The 24,677-nt window shown below is 37.4% G+C and overlaps 4 protein-coding genes and 1 non-coding gene across 5 annotated transcripts; 2 read left to right on the forward strand and 3 right to left on the reverse strand.

Annotated features, from left to right (window-relative positions):
• The first annotated feature begins 362 nt into the window (after positions 1 to 362).
• LOC116201955 (G-type lectin S-receptor-like serine/threonine-protein kinase CES101) lies at positions 363 to 3,857 on the forward strand. Its single transcript, XM_031533441.1, has 7 exons — positions 363 to 1,735; positions 1,826 to 1,975; positions 2,072 to 2,286; positions 2,545 to 2,752; positions 2,844 to 3,081; positions 3,179 to 3,329; positions 3,433 to 3,857. Exons 1-7 carry the CDS (start codon positions 559 to 561, stop codon positions 3,733 to 3,735), a joined length of 2,442 nt encoding a protein of 813 aa, XP_031389301.1. The 5' UTR covers positions 363 to 558; the 3' UTR covers positions 3,736 to 3,857.
• Positions 3,858 to 4,024: 167 nt separating this feature from the next.
• LOC116201956 lies at positions 4,025 to 5,464 on the reverse strand. Its single transcript, XM_031533442.1, has 2 exons — positions 5,134 to 5,464; positions 4,025 to 4,509 (listed from the first exon to the last, which is right to left on the reverse strand). Exons 1-2 carry the CDS (start codon positions 5,431 to 5,433, stop codon positions 4,321 to 4,323), a joined length of 489 nt encoding a protein of 162 aa, XP_031389302.1. The 5' UTR covers positions 5,434 to 5,464; the 3' UTR covers positions 4,025 to 4,320.
• Positions 5,465 to 5,865: 401 nt separating this feature from the next.
• LOC116198783 (probable ubiquitin-conjugating enzyme E2 37) lies at positions 5,866 to 8,630 on the reverse strand. The gene is made up of 6 exons (XM_031529014.1): positions 8,447 to 8,630; positions 8,261 to 8,330; positions 8,065 to 8,170; positions 7,275 to 7,373; positions 7,059 to 7,193; positions 5,866 to 6,971 (listed from the first exon to the last, which is right to left on the reverse strand). The coding sequence occupies exons 1-6, from the start codon at positions 8,580 to 8,582 to the stop codon at positions 6,192 to 6,194; spliced, it is 1,326 nt and encodes a 441-aa protein (XP_031384874.1). The 5' UTR covers positions 8,583 to 8,630; the 3' UTR covers positions 5,866 to 6,191.
• Positions 8,631 to 8,720: 90 nt separating this feature from the next.
• On the reverse strand, positions 8,721 to 8,801 carry TRNAL-AAG. Its single transcript has one exon. It is a non-coding gene; the product is annotated as a tRNA-Leu (tRNA).
• A 10,189-nt stretch (positions 8,802 to 18,990) lies between these two features.
• LOC116198982 (indole-3-pyruvate monooxygenase YUCCA2-like) lies at positions 18,991 to 21,988 on the forward strand. The gene is made up of 4 exons (XM_031529263.1): positions 18,991 to 20,163; positions 20,559 to 20,807; positions 20,916 to 21,038; positions 21,226 to 21,988. The coding sequence occupies exons 1-4, from the start codon at positions 19,462 to 19,464 to the stop codon at positions 21,439 to 21,441; spliced, it is 1,290 nt and encodes a 429-aa protein (XP_031385123.1). The 5' UTR covers positions 18,991 to 19,461; the 3' UTR covers positions 21,442 to 21,988.
• The last annotated feature ends 2,689 nt before the right edge of the window (positions 21,989 to 24,677 follow it).

The raw sequence follows: 24,677 nt of genomic DNA on the forward strand, positions 1-24,677 counted from the left end.
AACATGAGATAATAAAAAAGCCATAGCACAACGAATAGTTTGATGATAAGAATTAAATCCGTAATCTCTTGATTGAGGGTGTTCTTACACTGCACCTTTTTTTTCAATGCAATTTTATTTTTAATATTCTATTTCATGACAAATAATATTTCCACCGATAATGATTGATTCAAACGTTTCGACACTTGTTCATTTTAAGTAATGTTTAGGATTTGAGTTTTGTGAATGGAAAAAAATCATTTATTGGGGAAGCCCATCAAAACTCGACTTGAATTGAATTAGTTGGGCTCGGTTGGCTTTCGAATATTAGAGTATGCCCTAAAAAAAAAATCTCCCATAAGGTATAGTTGCCTTGGCCAGAAAATAAGGCAAGTTGCCAATGGAGCAAGATTTGTCCTTGAGCCATTGACTAGTGCATGAGGAGTCCATTGCTTCGTGGGTAACAAGTTCAGATCGAAGACGAAGATGATCAAAAGCTAAGAAGAAGCACGCAGGAACTGATGCAAGCTCTCAGAGCAGTGATCATCTCAATGATCATATCTTCGTCGGAAGCATCAAATGGCCAAAGTAGGGAGCCTGCAGGCTCTTGTCCTCCTCGTCCCGTGTCTGCTCACTGCTTGCCTTGGGGAGATAATGTTCCAGCTCATGCAGGGCCAGCAGCTGAGGGACTGGGAGCACTTGCTCTCCCCTAGGGGCACCTTCAAGCTCGGGTTCTTCAACCCGACCTCCTCGAGCTACCGCTACCTCGGGATATGGTACAGCAAGCTTCCCCACAACCCTGAGGCCATCTGGGTTGCTAACCCGACCAACCCGATCCTCAACTCCTCTGGGGTCCTAAACCTGGATGCCGATGGACGGCTTAAGATCACTCAGAATGGAGGCCAGACTTTCGTGGTGAGCTCCAACCCGCCGGGGCAGGGCAACGTGACTGTGAACCTGCTCGAGAACGGAAACCTTGTCCTCGCGGAGGTCGGTTCCGGTGGGTCCACGGGCCGGGTCCTGTGGCAGAGCTTTGACTACCCGTCGAACCAGTTACTCCCGGGTATGAAGTTGGGCCTTGACCCGAAGACAGGCCGGAACTGGACCCTGACCTCGTGGCTCAGCGACAAGGACCCGGCCCCGGGAGCGTTCAGGCTCGGGGTGGACCCTGGCGGTACCAACCAGCTCGTCGTGTGGCAGCGGGACAAGATATATTGGACTAGTGGGGCTTGGCAAGATGGAAAGTTTCAGATGGCAAGTGAACTGACTTTTAAAGGGGACTTGTATGAGTTCACGTTTGTGTCAAACGAAGATGAGAAGTACTTCTCTTTCACCACCAAGAACAACTTGACTATTTCGCGGTGGGAGATCAACCTATGGGGCCAACTCGTGCAATCGATCTTGGCCTCAGACGGGACTACTTGGCGGTATTCGACCACGAGCTCCTGTGGTTCAAACGGGAACTACTCTAATGCTATCTGCATCGATCAGAAGCCGTCCCAGTGCAGGAACAATTCGGAGCTCTTCGTCCCACAGAGAGGATATTATAATAGAGGCGACTTGCTTTATTCGGATCATAACTCGAGGTTGACTCTCAGTGATTGTCACTCCATATGCTGGAGCAATTGCTCCTGCGTGGCCTTCGGGACTCTCTTCACTGATGGGACGGGTTGCCAGTTTTGGAGTGAGGGTGGGAATTTCGTGGCAAATGACAACTTTGATGTTCTCTATGTGCTCACACTTACAAACAGTCAAGGTAGATTTATTTCAACCGATTACTTCCAACACCATGATCAAGAGATTTGCAGAAATTTGAAGTAGAATTACATGCCTTCTGTGGTTACAGATCGAGCAACAGATGGAAGTTCGCATACGGGAACCAAGAAACGGTGGTGGGTATGGCTCATTCTAGTCGCTGTCTCGGGTTCGGCTGTGATTCTGTTGGGCTGCTTTTTGTACTCGAGGAGGAGAACCCGAAAACATGTACAACAAACAGGTGATTCTTTCAATCTTGCCAGCTCTGGTTTGCAGTTTTTGATGACTTACAATAGTAGCCGAAAAATCTGAATCACTATCTTTTTTTCCCATGCAGGACAGTCAGCAGACACTCCAAGCAATTCATTGCTGGAGTTCAAGCAGCAATTCCTACCTTCCCATCGGCTCACCAACACCTCAGAGACGATCAAACGGGGCAACAAGAAGGGCGGTGAGTTTCAGCTGTACCAGTTTTCTCAGGTTGAGGCCGCGACAGATTGCTTCTCCCCTGATAACAAGCTCGGGGAAGGAGGTTTCGGTCCCGTTTACCAGGCAAGGTTTATGCTCTTCATTGGCTGATATTCCTAAAATCTTGAACAAGCAGTAAGGTGAACTGAATATATATATGTCAAGTATAGATTCATAGTGGGGTAAACCGAATAAAAGAAATGCTCCATAACCGATATCAAGTGACCAATTTTCATCAGAATTTCAGTCAGTAGTATAGTTTGAGCATATTTCCTATTAGGTTTTGTGAAGCAAGGCAAATCAGGATTTTGATGCTTAACTGACATGAAGTTCCATGTGAAGGGAATTTTGGACGGTCAACAAATTGCGGTGAAGAGGCTGGCTAGGAATTCGGGGCAAGGGCTCGAGGAGTTCATGAACGAGATTACGTTGATTGCAGAGCTCCAGCACACGAATCTGGTGAAGCTCTTAGGTTGCTGCGTACAAGGAGAGGAGAAGATGCTAATCTACGAGTATATGCCCAATAAGAGCTTAGACTCGTTTCTCTTTGGTAATGAATTAATATATCGAACCTCGTTTGTTCATCTTTCTTCCATTTTACTAGGTGTCTGAGCCTTATAGGCACATACTTATCATTGCAGATGAAGTGAAGAGGAAAGAACTCGACTGGGAAAGACGACGTGCGATAATTGAAGGAATTGCACAAGGGCTTCTCTATCTGCACAAGTACTCGAGACTGAAGGTGATACACCGGGACCTGAAAGCAAGCAACATTTTGCTGGACAATGATATGAACCCGAAGATATCCGATTTTGGGATGGCAAGGATCTTTGGGCAGAACGAGTCCAAGGCAAACACGAACAGAATCATGGGAACATAGTAAGACCACGGCACATGGATGCACCTACTTCTCTCTCACTGGACGTCCCTTTTAGACTGTTGGAAGTAACAAAATGTCTCTGTTTTCACAACACAGTGGTTACATGTCACCGGAATATGCAATGAAGGGGATTTTCTCGGTGAAGTCGGATGTCTTTAGCTTTGGAGTGCTGATGCTGGAGATCATTAGTGGGAGGAAGAACAATGCCTTCACGGCTTCATCCGCCCCGCTAGGCCTCATTGAGCAGGTAAGCCATGCTAACAGATCAGGATAAAGTTGCCTTGTTTTGAAACAATGGCATTTCCTCTTAAGAAACGGAAGACAACACCAATCGAGTAACCAATTTGCAGGCATGGGAACTGTGGAACCAGGGAGAGATCTTGGAGCTAGTTGACGCGACCCTCGGCTCATCATGTCCCAGGAACGAGCTGCTCAGAGCTATTCATGTCGGCCTCCTTTGTGTCCAGGAGTCTCCCGGTGACAGGCCTACAATGTCTGAGGTTATATCCCTTCTCGTGAATGAGAATGCAGTCGTCCCCGATCCCAAACAACCGGCTTATTGCATCAGTAAGAGTGCGAACGGAGAGTCTTCTAGTGGACCAGATGCTCAGTCAGTGAACTATGTTTCCATAACAGTGATGGAAGCTAGATAGACAACAGAATACGTTCACAAGGCTCTCCTTCCCTTCAAATTGTTTACCTAACGATTAGATATTAGATTATGAGATGAAATTCTGTATATCCTGATTCCAAATATTATCCTATACTTTGGATTTTGAGAGCTCGTCACATGCTGCGTGAACAGTGAACATCTACACACTATGAGAATTGATGCCGAGACACATCGGTGGTGAGATAAAGGTTGAGAGCCACCGCAGAACCCCTTTCTCTTGATGCACTGGTTATGTAGCAGTGAATTCCTGAAAATAACTGGACTAATCATAATAAGCAAATGATGATCTTTTATATCTAAACTCTAATAGATCTTCGGCGCAAAATTTCATCCATCATCAAGAGGACAAACAAAAAGAATACCCCTAACAAACTACAGATCTCGATCCGTACAAAAAGTTAACTTCTACACATGCTCCCCATAATTCTTATGGTCGAGCGAGACATTAGTAATACAAGCCATTTTGCAGCAAGGAGCCGTCAACTTCCCATTCATTCTGTTCTGCCAATTTCTGCAAGTATCAATTTAAGGCATCGAGCCTGAACTTCACCTGCACGGATAATAGCTACTGCTTCTCGGGTTTCTCAGGCTCTTCCTTCTCGGGATCTTCTTCTTCTTCTTCCCCTTTCTTCTCTTCTTCTTCCTCATCCTCCTCTGGAGGATCATATGGCAGCGGTGGTGGTAGTGGAGTCTTCATCGGACTGAACTGGGGAAATATATCTGGTCTTCGACCGGGCTTTGGCCTATCCCACTCCTGAAATGTTCAACACATCAGTTTTACTGCAAGAAATGCCACGAGCTCCACAACTTAAAAAATTTTATTCAACCCAAGAAAGAAAAATCGAGTTCAATCTGAAAATCAATCCTAGCTAAGTGCTTACTTCTCCTTGCAAATTACATTGGATACATATCCTTACTTGGCAATGGAAAATTATCTCGTCTCGGGCGAAAGTTACAATATTCTTAGATCAGCAGTTTAAGCTCAATTTAAGTTGATCCCAGAAGACCACAAAATTCAAGGTCCTACCTATTCTCTCCCGGTTAAACTCAAAATGGAGCTTAAGACAGACATTGCTCACGTTTCATCAGAACCGGCATCCCCCCGGAACCACGACAGTTTGAAATGAAACAACAAATTCTTTTTCATTACTAACGTTGGCATCAGCTGCAAATCATTATCTAAAGTTTATCCTCTAAAAATTATAAATTTCATCTGGACAAAGCACATACCGATGCGTAACATTAAGCTTGAACGGTTCTACCTTCAAAAGTCAAAGGCACCAACTTTCTACGCGCAACAGCTAACTTCAAGCATACAGAAATGGCAGGAACGAGATTGCGGGGAGGAAGGCAAGAGGAGAAGAGAAGAGGGGCATACGATGGGAAAATCGAGGGGATTGCGCCGGGTGAGCTTCTCTTCCTCTGGGGCCATACAGACTACTTTGCTGCGACTGTAATTACAACTCCTCAGGGCCCTTGTCGTTCGATTACTCTGAGCCGACCGGAGAGGATGGCCGGAGGAAGAAGCGAGAGAGCAACCGCTGCAACAGCTGAAGCGGCCGGCATCCGGTGAGGAGGAGGAGGAGGAGGAAGAAGGAGAAGCGAGAGAAGGGGATGCAGAGGCCACTGGCAGGGCTCTCGGGGAGGATGATAGGGAGAGGCAAAGCGAATACGCCATATTTTTTCCAACAGAGGTAAACGGAGAAGAAGACGAGGAATCTTATATAAGCCAGCCCGGAGGGGGCCTACGAACCGCCAATGCCTTTCGCAACGACGTCGTTATCAATATGAAGGAGGTCCAGTTGGGCCGGATCTAGTTCTACTGGACCTTGTGGGCCGTGGCCCAGCTGATATTCCGTCGCCAGCACCCCCATACCGCGAGCATCGAACGAGCTTTCTGACGAGACATTGTCCGAGTACCGCGAGTTAAGGCACAAATGAACGAAGCCGTCATGGTCAGAATGCAAACAATTCAGTGTGGATCCCATGAGTTTCATATAATATAATATGATCAGCCCCTTGGACTACGACCGCAATCGTCTTCACTCGTGGACAGCGACTTAGATCAGTGAACTTATCTATGCCCATGTAAAGTCCTAACTCTCCAACAAGATCAGGAAAAGTAGATATCCTTCATTTGGCTTCATATAAAATCACAGGATCAAATGAATTCGTGAAAGCAACATTGGATTTACAACATACAGCAACATTCATATTAAAGCATCCTGCTCGCAGGAGCAGAATTAACGAGGAGTCTCATCTACTTACCTACATTTTTTTTTTCTTGATGTACTTATCTACAATGTTCTTTCTTCTAGCCGGAACTAATCCTAGAGCAAGAACCACCAAAAACTAAACACAGCTCCAAGTCATGATCCTGCAACATGGAACTTCAGGTGGAAAGAGTGGCCAACAAGTCAGTTAACTGCAGACTTTTCAAGCTTTAGAGTTCCAGTTCTTCAGCCGCTTTCTTCCAAGCAAGCCTTTCCGCCTCGAACAACCACTGTCATCATCTTCACTGTCTTCGCTGTCCAGCACAATCACCATGTCTGATGTGGGCGTTTCTTCTGCTCCATGAAGATCTACTTCCACCGACTTCAACAAATCTTGGCATCCCTTCTCCCCGGAGAAAGGTGCCTGATTTTTCTCGATCCTCTCAATCTCCTGCAGATCAGTTAGAGGGCTGAGTGAGAACTCCTTAGCTATCCCACAATCAGCAAAAGTGTTCGCCGGTCTTGGAAGCTGTAATTTCCCAACTGGAAAGATGTTTTCTTTATTGTCCTTCTCCGTTCTCTTCAATGGGCCCTTCAGTCCCAAGGAAAGCTTCCTACCTCTGGCACTGAAATCCACTTTCTCACATCTCATATCAGAAGCATCATTCACATTGCCCTTTGAATTTTTGGACACGACATCATTGCGAGATTCGATTGACAGCTTCTGCTTGGTCTGACCTAATTCTAACTTTCCACGAGTATCTGTCTCTTTATTATCTCTCTGCTCTCCTTTTGTTCCTTCAATGGACAAATTTCCTTCACAACCAAAGCCAAATGAATGTGGATTAGGCCTCTTCTCTGCATCTCTATCGCCATCTCTTTTTTCAACAGAGCTAGAAGCATCCAGTGACAGCTTCCGGCTCATCCCCCATAACTTCTTTTGAACAGACTTCTGTTCCCCGTTTTCATCTCGCACTTCCTTCGGCATCCGTGCACCTTCCATCTAAACCATGACATTAGTATCACCAGAGAGGGGGGCAAGCCCATATGAACGCGTTATAGATGCAAATATGTACCAACTTTTACATACCATGCTCAGATTCGGGTCAAGTTGAATACACGGTTCACTGCATTTATTCACATTAGCTCCTGCCCTGGCATATTTCTGAGTCATTGATCGCGCCTTCTGGTCGAAAGCTTGTCTGTTGTATTTGTATTCCCTGCTCTGCACATTCATACAAGAGAGTTGTAAGGAATAAGAGAGCCGGCTTTCAGAAAAATTGCAACATTAGGTATATCTACATACTGCTTCACACATAAGACCATCGTCGGGATTAGGTTCACTGAGTAACAGCCCAATGCTTGTTAAGACAGTCGAAATGTTCAATGAAGGTTGCCACGACCCCTGTAAGGATTACAAATGTCAGCATTGTCTTTGTATGTCTATTGCTATAGAGATTTCAAGAAAAGAGAATAAGGCAAAAAGCCACATCCAGTTGTTGTATGGGATAAAGAAAACCAGGAAAATGGAAACAAACACCTGAAAAGGTTACTTCCCTGTATATGAATTCAATCAACAAAGGGGTGGGAATTACTTCATTCCTCAGAACACAAAGTTTTCTCATATTGTGTTTTATCAGATTGGCATGTAATGAGTAACATCAGACCAAATGGTAATTCCCCAAAAGCAAAATAAGATCTTGAAGGTTCTGCAGAATGAGGCAAAAATGGAGCTTCCACAGATAATAAAGCAAACTGATGCGCATACTTTTACACAAATTCTGAAATAGGAAGCACATTATATACATGACTCAATAAACAAATCATGATGGATCTGCAGCTAGAACAGAGGATTCAGCCTGATCATAGACTAACATATGTAAAATAATGGACTCATATATACGAAATGCATTTTCCGTGAAGATATCCAAGACAGAAATGTTGTTCGAAGACTTTAAGGTCACTCCGCTGAGCTCATCATGACATGAACAAATACGATATTTGCACTTTCAATTCTTGCCTAGCATTTAAAGCGCACAACTTCATAGATATGCTGAAACCAAATCTAACTTTACAGACAAGGAGATGAAACTCACTTTAGGAGGAAGATTGAGAATGTCAAGGCAGATCCTTCCCCCACTATCGATATTAGGATGGTAAATCGGAGTCGCAAAGGTCACATTTGGCGGCTGAAACGGGTACCTAAAAGTTCCCCAAAGCAAAACCGCTCCATTACAATCCAATGCACATTTTTTCGGTAAATAAAACTGAGAAAAAATCAACCAAACCAACCGTTCAGGAATCTGAATCTTAATCCGGAACACCCCTTTAGCGTACACAGTATCCTCAGGCCCTTCAATATCTGATATCAAAGTGAATCGCACATGACTTTAGATCGCTCTCAGTTTAATTCTCTCATGATTTCATGGGAACCGAGCAGAACGCGAGTGGGAACGAGTGAACGAATGAAGTGATTACCAGCGTCGATGGAGGAAAGGGAGGAGAGGTCGGAGTCGAGGGAGAGAAGCGGGAGGCACGCGCCGGGAGGAGGGTCGGATAGTAGAAGCTTCAGCTCCTTCTGCATCCTCAGGCTCAGCCTCGCCGCCTGCGCCATTCCTGCCTTTGCGCTTGGAAGCAAATTTGGGAGGGAAGTGAAAAAAAAATGGCGGAAAACGAAGGAAACCGTGAGAAATATATTTTGATTTTTCGGAAAAAAAAAATTTTAATTCGGAAAAGGTGAAAAATAGATTAATGTTGAGAGTGGGATTTGAACCCACGCCCTTTCGGACCAGAACCTTAATCTGGCGCCTTAGACCAACTCGGCCATCTCAACCTGGGATGACGTTGTGCCTAAATAAAACATAGTAAACTCAAGTGTTAACATTCAGAACTCTCTGTTGGGTTGCGTTAATCGTTTACCTTTACAGACATTTTTGTGTTCAACATTTAATATTCTTGTTTGATTTTGTTAAACCAATTGATGGTGTATCTATCAACATTCACAGCGAGATTCGGCTCATGAAGCAATCGAATTTGCACTTAATTTGAACCGATGAGAGCCATCTACACTAAACCGTATTTTATGCTATCTTACTCGTCATTAACATTCTGATCTTGCTCTGTTAGTTTGATACTTTCTGGACTTTTATGGTATTGAGGCCGCCGTATGTATCATTACTAAAGAGTTTATGTACTTAACTTTATACTTTGAATGATGACAATGTGGTTGGCAGATTACCGTTCTTTTGGCGGCAAGTCGTTTCCCTATATTATCAAAGTATACTTTTTTTTGGGTAATTATGTAAGTATACTTCATTATATATTTCACAGTAATATTGCATGCTATATTTCTTCCAATTGCAAACATTAACAACATGACCACCAAATCAACATCAATTTATCAAAAGAGGATGTAGCGCAATAGCGTGTACTCACGCATTGTAATTAAGAGGTTTTAGATTCAATATTCTACAGGACTACTTATACCCTTTTATTAGCTATTAAAATTTCTATTTTATTGCACTAAATCTACGGGTCTCCCTTGTGAAAAATAAATAAATAAATAAACATCAGTTTCTTCTCTATTAAACCGTACCATATTATACATACATACATATATATATATATATATATGTAAATAAGGCCTTCATCAGAACCACCGCCTTTTATTTACCTTTTTAGGCACATCCACTCACAAAAGAATTGTTTTTTTTTTTTCGGTGGTACAAAAGAAATTGCTTTTAGCTTCATTAATTTGTACTAGATTTCCATTGACTATAATGCCATCCAAATACGTCTCGTGCAATAGCTCCCTTCCATTTTATGTAAAACTTTGTAATAACTTGCTAAGATCACGTACATAATTAGTTTTCTTACAAAATCATTAATATCTATAGGTCACAATATACGTGTGTAATTAATTGATAGAGATTTTTCGTTATTATGAGTATATATGTGTCTGCACGTGCCTATGTGCGTGTCTCCTTTTTGGCTTAATTATGTATGTGCATGTACCTTCTAATTCAATTTCACGCGGTAATCTGACTCATTAATCGATCCCTTATAGAGTTGAGACTACATACCCACTAAATATACTCTATATTATATCATTTTCTTGAGTCGCTTCTTTTTCAAAAAAGCACTGAACTGAAGTGTTATTCAATGACATGTGATGACTAATGCCCACTAATTTTTTCAATAACAATTCGAATTTATTAGGTCCCACTCAATCATGAAAATACCTTAATCATATTATAAGAGTGGATGCTCCTAACTTAATGAGTGACAATTAATCTTCTTTGTTTTTTTTCCCCTTATGCACTTTTTCTCTTCTCGTTGCTTTATCAATATTAAATTAAATTTCATAAAAAGATAAGCATCGCTCTTTTTTTCCCTGCCTCGATTGGTAAGAGAGAAAAAATTAAAAAGAAGAATTCTTATGATTGGTACTAATTACAATTAGGGGATATATATACATATGTATCCATTTAGAATATAAGTTATAATGCGTCATGGTTGACGTTTGGTGAAATTTGCCCATATTGCTATATTCTATACTAGCTTGGGTATTGTTTCTAATAAAGTCCAAGCACAAGAAAGATATTTGATCAACGTATAGGACGCAATACTTATATGGAGAAAAGTGAGATTAATCATACCACATCTGTCTATTCTAATCAAAGCAAATCTCAAAAATTTGCAAATATTAACAACTTGCTTGAAAATAAAAATAACTAAATTTTTGTGTCGGTCGTTGAATTTTGCGTCATCATATACGTACTTGATGAAATCCTAATTTGAGAAAGACATGAGAAATTGGGGCTAAGTGAAAAATTGACATGCATCTTAATATTTCCGGTAACTATTAACTTGACATTATGACGTGAGGAGAGACTCATAAGGAGTATTGCGTACTAGTCTTATGTCCCGTGCATTGTACGAGTTCACTTTCTTATGATAATTATTCATATTTTTCATAATATATTAATTCTGACGAATAGTAACAATTTTTTAATACTTATTTCAAAATTTAAATGATAATATTTTATAAAATTATACAATTTATGAATACTCAGTAAGTATTTTGCAATCAATGGTTACAATTAATATTCATTATATATTATTTAATCATCAATAATTCTGATAAATTTATTTTAAAATATTTACTTTATAAGTTCTTATGCAAATTTGATTTTTAACAATATCCTGTTATTAATCTCCCATGACGTTCTTATTTTCAAATATTTGTGATATTTTATTTTTGAAATCCTGTAATTGTGATAAATTAATTTTTATATAATAATAAGTCAATTTTTAAGATAATTAAATCTAAATCTTATGAAAAAATAAGGATTTTGAACGATTAATTTCAAATTGTGAATAACGGTATATTTCAAATAATTTTAACTGGTTTAGTGATAGTTTTAATTTTGCTAATTAATATAATGATTACTTCATTTAAAGTCCACTACATATTTAGTTAACTATCAATAAAATACATTAATATATTAAAGATATTCAAATAAAAAAAATGAGTTTCAGTTTTTGCACATGCATTAAAATTAATTTATTTGAAATCCTTATTTTTAAACTTTAAATTTTTATTCTTTAATATGTCCGTAAATTTGTAAAAGTATTGCATTGTTCATAATTTGTATATATACTTAGTTAATAATATTTTTACCAAAAAAATAGTTAGTATATTAACTTAGAAATTATTCTAATATATCTTTATATATATATATATATATATTGCATCAGTTTATATATCATGTAATCATAATTCTAAATATAATTATTGCATTTATTGATTGAGTGTATTGCAAATAATACTCTATTGTAATATATATATATATATAATGATAATGATAATGATTAAAAATTAATTATCGAAGTAACCAAATTGATTGGGCCACTGCAAAAGTCAAAAGTTCTCCCCTTCTTTTGTGATGTGCTAGTTAACATTATTGCATGGAAGATAATTCATCAGTTCATGTAGGAATTTCACGATATAAAGTACACCTAGAACCATCTCAACTCAATTAGACGCCAAGTAATTATATATATAAATAAAATTTAGTTTGCTTCTTCTAATAAGAAGAATTAAAAGGATAAGTTCAGTACCAATAAATTAATTAAAGTTAGAAAAAAATAAAATAAGGAAAAGGGGGGACAAATCGAACGTGAGCACTTTGCACAACTAGCATTCGCAACATCAATTTATAATTTATGTATTTTGCCCTATGTGGTAGCACGTAGACCCTTTCACCATGATGGTTTTCGAGTGAACTTCCAATATTTAAGTATAAATTGAAAATGGAAACTAATTGAAAGAGTTTTCTTTTTTCCTTTCGGAATATTTCAAGTGAAAAAGGAAAAAAAAAAAAAAAGACCACTAATCATAAATAACTTCTCAACGAGGGTTGAAGCAAAAGATTTTGGAATATTTCCTTTGTGATTTTTTCCGAGGGTTGGTTGAAGCGATTTGTTGTTTAAGGTTTCGCATTCGAGTATTATGAATGAAGAAAATCCTTGATTAAAAGAGTTTTACCGTTTAATAGATCGATCTGACTTTAACTGAATTAGTCAAAGTCTGGTAAACTCCCAAATACCATGATACATGCCCCCGTAAAAAACCACTAATCATAAATAACTTTTCATAAACAAAAGGGTAAATTGCACTGGTGGTCCAAAATATTTTACAAATGTCTTATTATGATCCAAAAAGTTTTTTTGGTACATGATGGTACAAAATGTTTCAAAGTTGTTTCATGATGGTACAAACCGTCAATTCGAGCTTGACGCCGTCAAGCCGACGCTGACGTGGCTACTACGTGTCACCTTCTTGCTGACGTGGCCGAAAAATTTAAAATAATTCTAAAAATTTTAAAACTTTAAAAACTTTAAAAAATAATTTTAAAATTTTTAAACTTTAAAAAATAATTTTAAAACTTTTAAAAATAATTTTAAAATTTTAATTTAAAATTTAAAATATTTTTTATTATTTTAAATTAAAAATGATTTCAATATTAAATTTTCAAAATTTACATTTTTTAAAAATAATTTTAAAATTTTCAAAATTTTAAAATTATTTTTATTTTTTTTCTAAATTTTTACTCTTTTTTGTATTTTTTTATTATTTTTTGTATTTTTTTAAAAAAATTAAAAATTAAAAAAATTTCAAAATAAATTTCAAAATTTTCAAAATTTTTAATTATTTTTTATTTTTTTTCAAAATTTTTACTCTGTTTTTTGTATTTTTTTTAATTATTTTTTGTATTTTTTTGGACTTTTAAATTTTTATTTTCTCTTAAATGACATGACGCATTATGATTGGTTCAATATAATAAAAGTGACGCATAGGACGCGCCACGTCAGCAAAATGTTAACTGCGTTAGGGTCAATTGACGGTTTGTACTATCATGAAATAACTTTAAAATATTTTATACCATCATATAGCGAAAAAAACTTTTTGGACCATAATGAAATATTTGTAAAATATTTTGGACCACCAGTGTAATTTACCCTAAACAAAAACAAAAGGCGCCAAAAGCGAAACTAAATGACAAGGAAAGCATTTCCAATATGGCTGCAATCTCAAATCACACCGACAAAAGTTGTGGTATAAGTATTGATATATATCTCGAGCAACAAAGTTATGCATTGGCTTGAAAATAGACTCATGCAGCGCCCAGCATGAGCGGATCGAGCATAGAAAAAAATTTCCAATATCCATTGTTCCAAACCAAGAAGTGTTTACTTATAAGATATTGATATTTGGATCTCTAGAGAAGGCATCGACAATTTTGATAAGATCATCACTAGGAAACACGAACCCCGTCGCTAAGTTTCGCTACCCACATTCCACAAGATGACAATGGCCCAATATGGCACTATTAAGCATGCTTTGATAAATATTGTTTTTCTAATATATACATAAATACAAATATATATATATATACATATATATAAACTAGGATTGATCTTTATGCGCCGACTTGAGATTTATACTGCAACATGCATGTGTGGTTGGGGTATATCTCTTTTTATAATTAATAATTAATTACTTTTTGGACATTTTTTATGGACCCAAATGAGGAAGATGGCTTTCCATTATAAGCAAATGCTGATACGTATAATTGATATAGTGGAAAGCTTACATTCTCTACTTTTAGTACAGTGGCCAAGAAAATTGTCCTTTCTTAGTATTTCTTTTTCTTTATGAAAACGAAAACAAGAAACATCTTATCGGATGAATTTTCTTTTTTTTTTCTCTGGGAGTATCTGATACCATTTTCCAGCTTTAATTTCCTTCCCTATGTCAGTTGGAATAACTTATATTTAATTGGGCGAAACATTAGTTTCTTTTTATAATAAAAGGAATAAAATAAAATGATTTAATTAATTATATTTGTGTCATTCAAATGCTTCGGAAATCGATTTCCCAGAACCCCATTACTCTTTTAAGTATAGCTGGGGTTCTTGGAATTGTTTTCTGAAGCATTTCAATCGATAAAATATGTAATTAATATATAGATAGAACTTGAGCATTAAAATGGAAAGGTGATAATGTGTACTTGCAATTGGGATCTACATATATAAGAAAATTTATGGACAACAGTTTCTGATGTTCCACTTGGGTTCACTCTCCGTTAATTTCTTTTTCTTTTTTTTTCGTGAAAACAAGAACAAGTTTTCTCTTTTTTTTTCGAAGAAAGTATTTCATCTCATATACATCCGAGTTAATCTTTTTGGTTTTTTTAATCTTCTTTTTAATCGAAAGAGAACAATGAAACCGACCAAATGAATGAATGCATTATATGTTAAGGCTGGCTTCAATGGGAAGTTACCCGAAGGCAAAACCATCCGACGAAGATATAAGAGAACGCTATATTCAATTTGCAAAAGCTTAATTAAGCAAATTATAAATTCTATTAATCTATTAAGTAAATTGATAATTAATAGAAGAAAAATATAATGCTTAATTTAAATTTTGAACTTACTGAAAATCCTAACATTAGTACATCTTCTGTACTATATATACATGCGCACATCAATTAAACTAAGTAGATGGGTAAGCATGCCACTCAACAGCTCAGACTTTCTGATGCAAAATGCACTTTGTTTTCAGTGATATATTGCTTAAACCCACACGAAGCTCAAATCATATTAGAGTGAGAAGGGAGATTGTAGTCCTAACCGATGATTTGTTTACATGTGCTTGTTCGCACTACGCATGCGTTCATCCGAAAGAATGGAAATAATTAAACAAGATGGGAATCACAGTATATAAATATGTAATCGTATTCTTATATATATGGTAGATCAAGAGAATTATTATTGAAAAAATATTTTTTTGCCAGGGAAGTTCTGGAAGCTCTATATTTGCTTCAGAGTTGAGACCCTCTTTTACGTTAGCTATGGCAAAGTTGAAGTTAGGTGGTGTTCAATAAATTACACTTAATTAGTTAATAGAAGAAATGTATAGAAGAAGGGATGAATGAATAAGGATGAGAAAAGTTTTGTGAAAGATAAAGAACACCAATAAGTGAAAAACGACTTATTTCATTAATTCAAAATTTTCTACTTAATGAGTTAAGTGATTTTTTACGTAATGATTAAGTAATTTAAATTTTTATCTCTCATCTTTCGTTCTTTTTTACATTCATTTTCTCTTATAACTAACTTTTAAGCATTTAATTAATTAAATTAAAATAAACACCACCACCTTAGTTCCACCATCAAATATACTATTAGAAACTAACCTTTCGCTGCCTAACCTAACATTTAGGAGAGATTTCAGCTTCAAATACAATATCCGAACGATCCAAGTTCCCGTCCTTCGGAAGTTCAGAACATTTTAACTGTAGATCCAGCTCTCAGGCCTCCGACATGGGTAATTGTTCGACCGGTATATGAGCATAGTTGAAGCGAGGTTTACCTATACAGCATGACTAAGACAATATATAGAAGATACATTATTTGGGTTTTCTGAATGATTTTTCTTTATATCATTGATCATGAGGTTTGACGGCGCAAAAGTTAAATGCATGACCATCAAAACTTTAAAAATATCTTTTCTAAGAAGATTAATTCCACGTACATGAGTTCCTTATAAAAGGACGAGGAAAAAGGAGGTCGAAACCACCTGAAACGACGACTTTGTCAAATCTCGCCTTATTATATACATATATATATATATATATATATACACGCCCACACACACATTTGTTATTATAGCTAATAAATTAAAGTTTTGGAACCAACATCAATTGATACAAATCATTCGACACTTGTTCTTCTTGAATAGAATCTCGGAACCAACAAGTCTCATCAATAAAGAAAATTTATGCTATAAGAGTTTTACTGCTTAGTAGGTCAATTTGGTTCAAACTGAATTAGTCGGAATCCCATTAAACTTTCAAATATTATGGAGCATACCGGGAAAAAAATAAGTTTTGGAACAATAAGATATATTAATTCAATAACAACCATTGCTGCAGTGTCAATTAGAGGAAAACTTCGAAATAAGCATGATATTTACACGATAACGTGGAATATATAAAATAACTTCTTCTTTTTTCTTTCCCGCTCATAAAAAATTTTGTTATTTTTTATTGGGAAAGTCGTTCCAGCATCATCTTCCAATTGTTCTCAATTATTTAAGAACTTATTCATCATAATATCTTAAAAGCATTCTTTGGAATCAAAACAGTGCAGTACGCCTTTTGAATCAAATAATTGAACAAAGAAAATATAGGAAGAATTTATGATGAAGTCGATGCTTGATTTTAAGTATGTTATTATGATAAACGCGTGGAGGTGTTCTTGGTGGGACCTGTGGGAGCTTCTTGCGCTCGAGTACGGGCTCAAGACCTCCTCCTGTTTTTGCTCCTGTTTGGGAGCAAAATTTCCTGTAACAAGACTAAGAACTGCATGAATTATGGCCCGATATCCCTCCTTTCCAGTTTTCACTGGGATTTATGTAGATTGGCAGGGGTATGATTAGGATTTTGGTATTACGTTGACAAGGCCAACTATGATTGTATTGTGCCTTATTGATATGATTTTCACATAGATTTTCCTTCGTAATTAATTAGCTTGAAGGATCCCTCCGATACTTTTAATCTTGTAATTTTTCTCTGGAGTGTTTTACCTTGTACTCGTTTTTGTAGAAATGATAAAATCCTCATTCCGTTCGAGAAGAAAAGAAAAGGTATATTTCGAATTAAGGACAGCGTTAGTGCTATACTGTGCTTATATGTTATAAGGCGTGCAGTGTCATGTCATATCGGCTTGGCTGTTATATTAAGCTGTATATATATGGCAAGTGGAACAACAGTGCATAAATATGCTATGAAGATTGAACATCGTCTGAAAGTACTTCTGGTGAAATTGTTGCGAAAATTAGGCCAAAATAAAATCAAAATGAAACCAGAATGCCACAAAACTACATGCATCATTGAAGAATGTATTATAGACATTTAGCGCCAAAAGAAAAAACCATTATTTCACATAATAATGCATAAACTTATATATGTATTAATTCTTTTTCAATGAGACCATATAGATTTTCAACCTATTGGTTGAGATTAATTTGTTCAGGCAACTTATGATGAGTCAATTTTATTCCAAAATAAATAATCAAAATCACCCAACAGAAAATCACTCTTAAAGTATACCATGTGATCACTCGAAAACCAAAAAATATGAGATACACTAATAAAATTACCAAAAAGCTTTCGTTATATCACATGAGATATACAGCATATATTTAAGATCCAATGGAGCGCAGGAGAGAAAGATGGAGAGTCTCCCTCATTCCACAAGCACTCGAGATTTAGTTTTACGGGGAAAGAATCTTGGAGGACGCCGAGGTCCGGCTAGTATATGGAGCGTGGAGCCGGGAAGTCTATACCTTTATCTCATGAGCAGTCAATCCTGAGGCATATCGCATAATGCTAAATCACCACATACTTTGAACAGAAGCAAGGACATCATGGAATTGTATGGTTGTCAATATTTCGATGGCACACACACATGCGAACTTTCGGAGAACACAGAGCAAGGATATGACGGGATATGACAATGACCCCGTGCGAGCTGAAAGTATCTAATGAAATACGGTAGGAGAAGTCTCTTTATGGCCCCTCCCTGAAAGCTGAAAACAAGCCAAGGGCAAAAGGAGTCCCTTTGATTGTACAAAAACAATGACGATGAATTGTTTTGCAGTACATTTCCAAGGGAAGAGAGTAATACCTGTTGTAATCTTTAATTCACAGCCCCACTGCTGTATACCGCAATTTGCATGCCCACAGAACTCGGAGATTCCCGCTTCCCTTATGGAATCTGATGATCTAGAGAGCACTTACGAGCGATCTTAAAATGGTCAAAAAGTATCGAGGCCGAGTACTTGGGATCGAAAGAGGCGCATTATTGAAGCATTCGAGCTAGCGGAGCCGGAGATGGTAGAGTTTGATTCAATATCCGAAAGTCTGTTGTTCGAATCTGAGCTCGAGCAGACATATGCCCCAAACCGTATGACTCAGAATCTAGTCATGCCAAAATTCAAAATGTAGCATGCAATACTGTGTTTAGATGTTAAGACAAATTTATGTTGTCCTAGAAAGAACTAAATATCTACTATATGGTTTTGGTTTATTCTATTCCTTAAAGTCCTCTTGGATCTCCCGTGAATGTCACTCAAAATGGAGGCTCCATAGTGTTGTCAAAGCATCACGAATTCCACATATCTTCTAACGTTCGATGAGTCCCCCTCTCACTTTCTCTTTCCCTTTTCCTGAACGGGTGTTAAATAGAACAACGCAGCGCCTCACTGCAACCCAAGACATTCCATACTCGAAAACTGCGTGTTTACAAATCGGGGAGTAGTTGGTGAAGTGAACGCGAGAGATGAGAGGGACATCAAGTTAGTTGTTGGTTAACGGCAGTTGTTGATTCTTTTCTCTCTCTGTTTTTTTTTCCCTTTTTTTTTCTTTTTCCAACTATATATACTTAGCCGTGAGTATAGTGACACTTACGGCATCTCACTTATTAATAACAAACAATAGGTTTAATAATAAATCTATATGAATGAATATTATTATTATTTTATATATGCACACATACTTGAAACCTAACACACAATCCGATTCTCCATAGTGAAACGCATCTATCCAATTTCATGCTTATGCTTAGCTCTCTCTCCTCCTCCGCTTTCCTCTCCCATTCAACAAATGAATTGAAGATCAAAATCCTCTCTCTCTCTCTCTCTCTCTCTCTCTCTCTCTTTCTTATATCAAATTAGATTTAAATTCCCTGCAATCTCTCCCAAATCATTTTTCGTGGATAAGGCTCGATCGGGAATTAGTCTCAAATCTCATCCTAATCTTCGCCAACTCACCCAGATGAAGGTCATGATATGCATCAACTAGGTCCTAGTAGTTAGTTAGTTGCTCTCTCTTTGTTTTCGCCTACATTTCTCTCTTTTCTTCATGGACTGCTACCTGAAGGAAGTGGAAGGCAAGAGACTCCATGACCGCCCAGTCGATTCTGTGATGCAGACTAGGCGATTGGCATGTAGCCTGTGGATCCCGGACCCGATCATAGTCGGGGCAGGTGCCTCGGGCCTTGCCACTGCTGCCTGTCTGAGGCGCCAGGGTGTCCCGAGCCTGATCCTTGAGCGCGCCCCCTGCACGGCCGCACTGTGGCGGACAAAGGCCTATGACCGGCTCCGGCTCCACCTTCCCAAGCACTTCTGCGAGCTCCCTCTCTTATCGTTTCCTGACCACTTCCCAACCTACCCAACAAAGGACCAGTTCCTAGCCTATTTAGATGACTATGCGAATCAGTTTGGCCTCAGACCTGTCTTCAATCGGACCGTGACGGGCGCAAAGTTTGATCGGTCACTTCAGGCTTGGACGGTGAAAACTTTAAGCTCGAAGGGGGATGATGAGGTGGAGTACATTACTAAATGGTTGATCGTGGCGAGCGGGGAGAATGCTGAGGAGTTTGTGCCAAAGTTTGATGGGATGAGTGAGTTCGGGGGGAAGATCATCCACACGAGCTCGTACAAGAGCGGGGAAATGTTCAAAGGAAAGAACGTGTTGATAGTCGGCTGCGGGAACTCGGGTATGGAAGTTTGTTTGGATCTCTACAACTATGGGGCTCAAGCTTCGATTGTCGTCAGAGACTCGGTAAGGGGAAAAACTCTCACGCACTTTCTTGACTATATCATCATTTGCACCAACACGTCGAGTTACGACCCAATTATCGATTTTGCCAGGTCGTTTATACATAACTATTGATGGATGGAGTCAAAAATGGCTAACTAAATTTACCAATAAAACCAGCTTAAGAAAAACTGTCCGGTAGTTCTCACTTTCTTGGAATTTGGTTGCATGCGGAAACAGTGATGAACAGCAACCCCCCTTGTTTTTCACCTCCATGCTTTGCTCTTTTTCTATATCTTATTAATTTATTTTTCCGCCCAAAAAAGTTCCAACATTTTACTATATCTTAATCTTAATTAAGATCTTTCTTAATTAGGGTTTCTTATTTATGTAATTAATAATTATTTTTTACTTCGCAGGTGCACGTTTTGCCTCAGGAAATGTTGGGAAGATCAACATTTGGACTGTCCATGTGGTTGCTCAAGTGGCTGTCCATAAAGCTAGTGGATCAATTCCTCTTGCTAATGTCGCTTTTCACGCTTGGGGACACGGCCAAGTATGGATTCGTCCGCCCAAAGCTTGGCCCTCTGCAGCTCAAGAACATGACTGGGAAAACACCCGTGCTGGATGTTGGGACACTGTCGAAGATTAGAAGTGGAGATATCAAGGTCATTTAATCTCTTACCCTTGGGTTGTCCTCGATAGATTCCATGTGTTGGGTATGTACTTTTCTTCGGTCTCAACAGGAATGTGACTGTAGTCCCGGAAATATTCAGGTTTATCGCGGAATAAAGAAGTTCACACATGGTGCCGTGGAGTTCGTGGATGGGAAGGTTGAGAGTTTCGATGCAATCATCTTTGCTACTGGTTACAAAAGCAATGTACCATCTTGGTTGAAGGTACAACTCGGAATCCTTTGAACTTTTTTGTTGGGTAAAGGAATCCTTTGAAGTTTAAGTTCTTCTTTGTTTGGACCATATGTACATGACATTGGGTGTGTAATTCACCATCTAGCCTAGACTCGATTAGTACGTACGGTATTGATTATGAAATCATGAATGGGATCTCTGTGCTTTCTGTGGTCAGGATACTGATATGTTCTGCGAGGATGGGTTTCCAAGGAAGCCATTCCCAGAAGGGTGGAAAGGGAAGAGCGGCTTATACGCTGTGGGATTCACCAGACGTGGCCTTCTTGGGGCTTCCATAGATGCAAGGAGGGTTGCTGAAGACATTGGGAAGCAATGGAAGGCAGAAAACAAGCACGTTGAAGTACGGTCGACATATGGGCAACGAGAAGGATAGTTCAAGTACTCTTCCCATTAAGGAAAAGAGAGTGACCACGAAACAAGTTCGTCTCGAATGGCTTTATGTCATCTTGTGGCGAAGTCGGGTTAGCGATTGGGATATGCTGACACTGAGAATTAAGGGAAGTTGTTTGATACATGAGACCTGCATATATATCCAGCAGCGTTACAGGAAAAATTACTCTCAGCGAACAAGAGAGAATCCGGTTTCTCCCATGGCCACTAGTACCTAAGGGGAAATCAACTATGCCTTACTATGATAGATCTCGGCTGCCGATTATTCTGCATCCGCTGATAAGTCCGATAGCCGAATGCAGCAGAGCGCGCGAAAGGCTCCAAAACAAGAGGAGGTGAAGCAATATCTTGGTCACTTTTGTAAATGTTGTAAATGATTATTTGTCATTAATTATCTTCTCTAGTCAATTAGGGTAGTCCAGATTAATGAGATTAAGAAAGTTTGGCCTGGCAATTAGAATTACTTAGTAGATGGTTTTGTATAGATTTTTTTTTTTGGGTAATAGAATTATCTAATTTTACTTCGTGAATTTGGTCTGATATTTAGAATACAGATCAAATGCAAAATTATAAAGAAGAAAGTATATGTCTTACACATGTTAGATGCTTACTCTTGCATTGCCCGACGGTCCTTTGGTAAAACTTTCTACATTTTTTTTCTTTTTTTTTTCAACTATTCTCGACCATATATATTGTACATGTAAGTTCATTTCGTGAATTTTACTGGATTACTAGTCCTTCGGCCCGCGCTATGCACGGGTACTTGTATTTTTTGGAAATGCGTAAGTCAAACTGTAAATCTATTTGATAAGTTTTTTGGAAAATTCAAAATTCATTAATGTTATTACTCAAGAGTGCTTGTTAGAGAAAGGAGGAGATTAGGGTAAAAATTAAAAAAGTCAATGTAGGGGACGTAAAGGGACAACAAACCCTTACCTCCATATTTACCGAGAACGCTTACTTGAAAGTTTATTAATTAATGAATCGGAGTCTCTCGTTATAAATATTTTAAATTACTATATATATATATATATTTGTCGATCTTTTTTGGATAATTAAAATAAGAAAATTTATCCTTTTTCGATGTGTATAAGATTTATCCTTTCTTCATGACCCTTTCACTCCACAATTAACGTACTCGAGAGTTTTCAATGTCTAACTAGTTAATTCCATTTATCACAAAAAAAAAAAAAGAGAAGAAGTTAAATTCCATTTTAAAATTCCAAATTTAAGATTCACATCTCATTATTAAATTTTGGGTTAGTCTATGACATCGAATTGAAAAATGCATATATGATACATCCAAGTAAATTACTCAGTTTTTTCCTAGTAAATAACTTGATCTCAAGTAATTCATTTACTTTTAATATAGTTTACTAGTGTTATAAGTATGTACTTGAAATTTTCTTAAAAAATATATGTATCATCAATTTATTGGTTGCAGAATGCATGTAATAAACATGCATCTTGATCAATGTATTCTGGAATTTTCACTAAATTTCGGTTCCATCTAATGAAACATCGATAAAACGGCTCTATCAAATTTTTTATACTTAAGATGTTAGAATATTCTCTCAATATTAAAAGACATTATTCTCATCGAAGAAAAAAAAGACATTCTCGTGCTCTCGGTTTGGGACCATCCCATGGCACTTTTGGGGAAACAAAAGGAGAAAGGGAGAAGTCCGTGGAATAGATCAGTTAAGCTAATTATGGGGGGGAAAAGGCCAAATTTATTTTTTTTGGCCCCTTCCTCAGTGACAAGACGTATGGGAATCGCTTCATCCAAAAAAAAAAGACGTATGGGAATCAGATTCCTTCTGGATCTTTCGTAGATCCCCCCATCCGAATTTAATTCCATTATTTAAAAAAGAATTTATTGAGTATCAAAGAGAATATAGTATAATAACACATATTCTCATTTATTCCATATTCGATAGAATTATCTGTGCCCCTATATTAACTATTAAAATTTATATTTTACTGTATTGAACTCGTGAGTTTTCCTTGTAATCGAAAAAAAATTGTTAAATTAATTATATTCTCGCCTCCACCTTAAAAATGTATACTAGAAATTTACTCGTACATAACATGACTTAACCCGTGTATACAACGCTTTTAACTATAATGATTTTTTTCTAGTACAACTTATGAATTGATTAATTTAAAAGAGAAAAAATAAAATTTAGGATAAGACAAATAAAAAATAAGATTTTGAGAAAGAATTTGATGAAAACAAAAATAATATGATAAAACATGGGACTAAGAGGTTGAGAGGAAAGAGAAAATGAGATTAGATTGACACGTGGAAGGAAAAATAAAGGAGTAAATAATATTAAATGAAAAATATTATCTTTCAACTCATTTTTTATTTTAACTTTCTATTATATTTAAACTAAGAATAATGGATATATTCTACTTTTTCAATCACTTCGTATAAATAAAAAGGTTGTTCCAAAATAGATTTTCGTTTGAATAATAGTATAATAGAAGATAAGATGAGTTCACAGTTCCTCATTTTCATGCCAAATATATATAGACATCAATTGAGAATCTTGTAGTTATCATATATTGCAAATTAAGAGAAAATTTTTTACTCAATCTAAAATATTAATAGTTATACACACATCAATGCCTAATTGCAGGGATGAAGTTAGCCGGGGAGGAGAAGGTCATGTATGTAACGGATGCACCTTGATGTTTTCAAGAGCTCCTAAAAGTCATTTGTAGTTTAAAAATTTGGCACCAAATGCTCTCCAAATTTTCCAAAATTGCCCTTTGCTGATCTACATATGCACTCCGTCTGATTAAAATTCCTGGGTCCGTTCTTGCCTAATTGAATTGACAGTGTGTTTATGTGTGTGAGTGTTACATTCTTGAAATTGTCACAAAAGTCCGAGACCTTTTGAATGTTCAGCGGAGAGATAAAGTTTTTTTTTTTTTTCAAGTTACGAAGGAGGCCAATAAAAGGGTATAGATAATTCATTTAGGTACAGGACCTGTGATTTTTAAGTTAACAAGCGAGAGCGTCCGCCAATACGTTATATCATTTTCATCCAACCTTTTTATTTAGTTTAAACGGTAATAATCTATGTTTGATTAATTCCTCCAATTAATACAGAGGGCACCCCAAGGACAAGTTGGGGTTAGCCTTACTAAGGTTTCGTTGCATTGCATGTCTGAATTTGCTTCTCTTCTGCCCTAAAATCTGCAGAGACA

This window comes from Punica granatum, chromosome 3 (genome assembly GCF_007655135.1).
Source record: "Punica granatum isolate Tunisia-2019 chromosome 3, ASM765513v2, whole genome shotgun sequence".
Lineage (NCBI taxonomy): Eukaryota > Viridiplantae > Streptophyta > Magnoliopsida > Myrtales > Lythraceae > Punica > Punica granatum.

What these genes read in the sequence shown, in the direction of transcription:
- LOC116198783 (XM_031529014.1), bottom strand. Translation starts at nt 8,582, where the DNA reads ATGGCGCAGGCGGCGAGGCTGAGCCTGAGGATGCAGAAGGAGCTGAAG. An exon ending in CCTTTCCTCCATCGACGCTG is followed by an intron (nt 8,331 to 8,446) that starts GTAATCACTTCA and finishes CTTTGATATCAG; the next exon opens with ATATTGAAGGGCCTGAGGAT. An exon ending in ATGGTCTTATGTGTGAAGCA is followed by an intron (nt 7,194 to 7,274) that starts GTATGTAGATAT and finishes ATGAATGTGCAG; the next exon opens with AGCAGGGAATACAAATACAA.
- LOC116201956 (XM_031533442.1), bottom strand. Translation starts at nt 5,433, where the DNA reads ATGGCGTATTCGCTTTGCCTCTCCCTATCATCCTCCCCGAGAGCCCTG. An exon ending in ATCCCCTCGATTTTCCCATC is followed by an intron (nt 4,510 to 5,133) that starts GTATGCCCCTCT and finishes TGAACATTTCAG; the next exon opens with GAGTGGGATAGGCCAAAGCC.
- LOC116201955 (XM_031533441.1), top strand. Translation starts at nt 559, where the DNA reads ATGGCCAAAGTAGGGAGCCTGCAGGCTCTTGTCCTCCTCGTCCCGTGT. An exon ending in CACACTTACAAACAGTCAAG is followed by an intron (nt 1,736 to 1,825) that starts GTAGATTTATTT and finishes CTGTGGTTACAG; the next exon opens with ATCGAGCAACAGATGGAAGT. An exon ending in AAAACATGTACAACAAACAG is followed by an intron (nt 1,976 to 2,071) that starts GTGATTCTTTCA and finishes TTTCCCATGCAG; the next exon opens with GACAGTCAGCAGACACTCCA.
- LOC116198982 (XM_031529263.1), top strand. Translation starts at nt 19,462, where the DNA reads ATGGACTGCTACCTGAAGGAAGTGGAAGGCAAGAGACTCCATGACCGC. An exon ending in CGATTGTCGTCAGAGACTCG is followed by an intron (nt 20,164 to 20,558) that starts GTAAGGGGAAAA and finishes TTTACTTCGCAG; the next exon opens with GTGCACGTTTTGCCTCAGGA. An exon ending in ATGTACCATCTTGGTTGAAG is followed by an intron (nt 21,039 to 21,225) that starts GTACAACTCGGA and finishes TTCTGTGGTCAG; the next exon opens with GATACTGATATGTTCTGCGA.